General features: G+C 43.8%; 1 protein-coding gene across 3 annotated transcripts; it reads left to right on the top strand.

The window, feature by feature from the left end:
• Positions 1–555: 555 nt before the first annotated feature.
• On the top strand, positions 556–2,962 carry ubc (ubiquitin C). 3 transcript variants are annotated; one of them, XM_042058597.1, is made up of 3 exons: positions 556–708; positions 1,612–2,525; positions 2,754–2,962. In XM_042058597.1, exons 2-3 carry the CDS (start codon positions 1,619–1,621, stop codon positions 2,762–2,764), a joined length of 918 nt encoding a protein of 305 aa, XP_041914531.1. In that variant the 5' UTR covers positions 556–708; positions 1,612–1,618; the 3' UTR covers positions 2,765–2,962. The 3 variants fall into 3 exon arrangements, with proteins under 3 accessions (XP_041914531.1, XP_041914530.1, XP_041914529.1); XM_042058596.1 differs by having other exon boundaries at positions 1,612–2,795; positions 2,827–2,962; XM_042058595.1 differs by having other exon boundaries at positions 1,612–2,962.
• Positions 2,963–3,851: the final 889 nt, after the last annotated feature.

Raw genomic sequence — 3,851 nt, 5'->3', positions numbered from 1 at the left:
TTCACATTACTTCAAACCCAGGTTTACGATAGAAATACGTTGTCATAACCAGTCAAACACATAATTTTAAATTCCAGGTGCTAAAGCATCATTCGATTCTTATTTATATTGCGTCATGATCAAACCATCAATAACCTATTTGCGCCATGTAACAGCAGCTGCTTAACACAACTCAAATAATGCTATTTACAATACGTGAGTTGAGGATTTTGTCACTCAACTCAAGTAAATATATACTTATTTGTCTGTACCTGTAGTCTACACGCCGTGTGTTTTATAACTAGGTCGAGGACAAAACACATGACAACCAGAAAACCTGTCCATTTCTAGAATCCTGAGTCATTTGTCAGTCAGTGTATGTTTCCTCAAAATGACGACTCACTCACCTATGACTGTTCTACTTCCGCATTTTTCAACCCACATTCATAATCGAAATATTTTCTTCTCATTCAAACCCAACAATAATTGTTTTTCAAATGTATTTTAGACCCATGTAATGCATCTGTAGACAGTTTGGGATAAAATATGTCGAATTTAAAACAACACAGTCGAAAGCCGCAGTTTCTAGTGCGATGGGTGTAACGGCGGAGGGATACAACAACAGCTTGGTATAAATACAGCCGCCCTTTGTTTTCGAGCTCAGACTCGTTTCCTGAAGACAGAAGAAATTCATTATTTGTCGCCACCGTCAACAAAGAACATTTGTTTGTGAGTATTTGTCAAAACGAGACCATCTTAAATGTGAGCTACCTATCTACTGTTTAATCGTTAATGTTTTCTGGATTGTCTTACTGTACATTTATGCCATCCTTTCTACAGACGTCGAATGAACCAAGCAAAGCCAGCTAACGTTAACTTAATGCTAATCGGCTTTATGTTTTTTTTTTTTGCTCACCAACTCGTTTCGTAAGGTGACGTTAATGATGAAACGATAATGTATTTTTCTTTACATTGGTTTATCTTCGAGTGTAGTATGCGAACTGTAATTCTTTGCCTTGTCACCAAACAAACGTCGGATGTTTTTCGGTAGCCTATGTTAACCGGTTAGCAAAAAAAAAAAAGCTAATTAGCTGGGTACCAAATCCCTAGCACTAGGCAAACCATGTAATGGACGAGTTAGCGGGCGGGCTTATTTGCTAGTTAACTAAGCTAACAGCAATCGAGCTGGCCAATGTTGTCTTGCTCATTGCGGAGCTTTCAACCCGTCATTGTACTGTTTTAGCTCAAGTGTTTTTGTTTATGCTAAATTTATTTTGTGTTAGTCATACTGGGGAAGATTGAAGACGTTAACCAGAATTGTCAAACGGCAGCCTCAGGACGCTTGCTAACAGTGGCTAATGGATGTAGTTTCAAAATGGCGTCCCGAGGTTACCAGGAAACGTCAGCTGATCTTTCTCGCAATGAGGGTGGAGCTTCAGATCATTATTTGACAGCTAGTGGCCGCCCTATTCTACTGGGAAAAATAAGCAAGCTGATCTTGATGGCGCAGTCTCATTCCAAACTTTCATCAATCATCAATGTTCATTTGAGTTAAGCTTGCATTGTATGTCTTGTATGAACTATGGTATCTGATTGTGCTTGACATGATTTGGCATGATATTCTCTTTTCAGCGTAAAGATGCAGATCTTCGTCAAGACCCTGACTGGCAAGACCATCACCCTTGAGGTGGAGCCCAGTGATACTATTGAGAACGTGAAGGCTAAAATCCAAGACAAGGAGGGCATTCCCCCTGACCAGCAGCGTCTGATCTTCGCCGGCAAGCAGCTGGAAGATGGGCGCACCCTGTCCGACTACAACATCCAGAAGGAGTCCACCCTCCATCTTGTGCTGCGTCTCCGTGGTGGTATGCAGATCTTCGTCAAGACTCTGACCGGCAAGACCATCACCCTTGAGGTGGAACCCAGTGACACCATTGAGAACGTGAAGGCCAAAATCCAGGACAAGGAGGGCATTCCCCCAGACCAGCAGCGTCTGATCTTTGCTGGCAAGCAGCTGGAAGATGGTCGCACTCTTTCCGACTACAACATCCAGAAGGAGTCTACTCTCCATCTTGTGCTGCGTCTCCGTGGTGGTATGCAGATCTTCGTCAAGACTCTGACCGGCAAGACAATCACCCTTGAGGTGGAACCCAGTGACACCATTGAGAACGTGAAGGCCAAAATCCAGGACAAGGAGGGCATTCCCCCTGACCAGCAGCGTCTGATCTTTGCTGGCAAGCAGCTGGAAGATGGGCGCACCTTGTCTGACTACAACATCCAGAAGGAGTCCACCCTCCATCTTGTGCTGCGTCTCCGTGGTGGTATGCAGATCTTCGTCAAGACTCTGACCGGCAAGACCATCACCCTTGAGGTGGAACCCAGTGACACCATTGAGAACGTGAAGGCCAAAATCCAAGACAAGGAGGGCATTCCCCCAGACCAGCAGCGTCTGATCTTTGCTGGCAAGCAGCTGGAAGATGGGCGCACCCTGTCCGACTACAACATCCAGAAGGAGTCCACCCTCCATCTTGTGCTGCGTCTCCGTGGTGGTATGCAGATTTTCGTCAAGACTCTGACCGGCAAGACCATCACCCTTGAGGTGGAACCCAGTGACACCATTGAGAACGTGAAGGCCAAAATCCAAGACAAGGAGGGCATTCCCCCAGACCAGCAGCGTCTGATCTTTGCTGGCAAGCAGCTGGAAGATGGGCGCACCCTGTCCGACTACAACATCCAGAAGGAGTCCACCCTCCATCTTGTGCTGCGTCTCCGTGGTGGCAACTAAGTGGCCTGTCTTCAGCCGCAAGCGATGTCTCACTCCCCTGACCACCTTTAACCCCCCCCCCCCCCCCCCCCCCCTCCATCTCCTAACCAGTAACATCCTCGACACCACCCTCCTACACAACCACCCTCCCACTACATACACGAGCATCCTCCCACTACATTCCTTTTTCATTTGAATAAAGTTCAAGCATTCCTGCAAGTATGTATCTGGAGTTTTGTTTATTACCATCCTCAAATTTAGATGGATGGATACTTTTTATCCTGAGAAATATAGGTCTAAAACAATTTTGAGTTGTATATTGGCTAGGATCGGATAGTTAAACTTATTCTGTTTCTCCTGAAACTCCGAACAGGACAGTGACATGGTTATTGGTCTGGTTTATAATGAATGAGCGCATACTCTGAATCTACGTCTGAATAACTGAGTAACTTGCACTGAGAGTAACCTACACTGATCATGGGGTGAGCATATGGACAAGTGAGTCTAAATGTGAGCATTTGTTTAACTGCAATTGCTTGTTAGATAAAATCAGAAAGATGGATGCTGGTATACGAGTCAATGACCTTTCTGTCCAGAAATTGCTATGTGTATACTGGCCACCAGGTGGCAGTAAATAACTGAACAGGAGGTTGTAGTGGCTGTAGTCAGACATGGGCAGTATTTTAATTATATGTATTTAAAATGCATATTTAATGTCTTTAGCGTATTTTGCAGGATTGGGAAAAACTCAAGTAGTTTGTAACAAAATACTTTGAGGGATTGTATTTGAGTCTTTCAACTTTGTAAATACTTCTCAAATAAGCCAAAATGTCATCACTCAATTAAATATACTAACTGCTATAACCATGACAATAGGCAATGCTTATCATAAAGCCGAAGTCCAGAATCTTGGTGAAACTGGTTTTAAGAATAGGCTGGGTGCCTGGAGATATCCCTTGGGCAATTCCCTATATTCAACTGTAAAGTTGACCTTAACATTTCATTATCTTTTTGGAAGAAAAGCATGAAATGTTTACCCATTTTCCATTTTTCTTGCTGTGGTATGCCACATTGTGACCAACTTAAAAGTGTTAGATCCGACTTTCTT

The sequence above is a fragment of the Alosa sapidissima genome, chromosome 13 (assembly GCF_018492685.1).
Source record: "Alosa sapidissima isolate fAloSap1 chromosome 13, fAloSap1.pri, whole genome shotgun sequence".
Classification (NCBI taxonomy): Eukaryota; Metazoa; Chordata; class Actinopteri; order Clupeiformes; family Clupeidae; genus Alosa; species Alosa sapidissima.
This window is presented reverse-complemented; position numbering and strand designations above follow the sequence as displayed.

Excerpts from the sequence above, each read along its gene's own strand:
- ubc (XM_042058596.1), top strand. The coding sequence starts at position 1,619 with ATGCAGATCTTCGTCAAGACCCTGACTGGCAAGACCATCACCCTTGAG.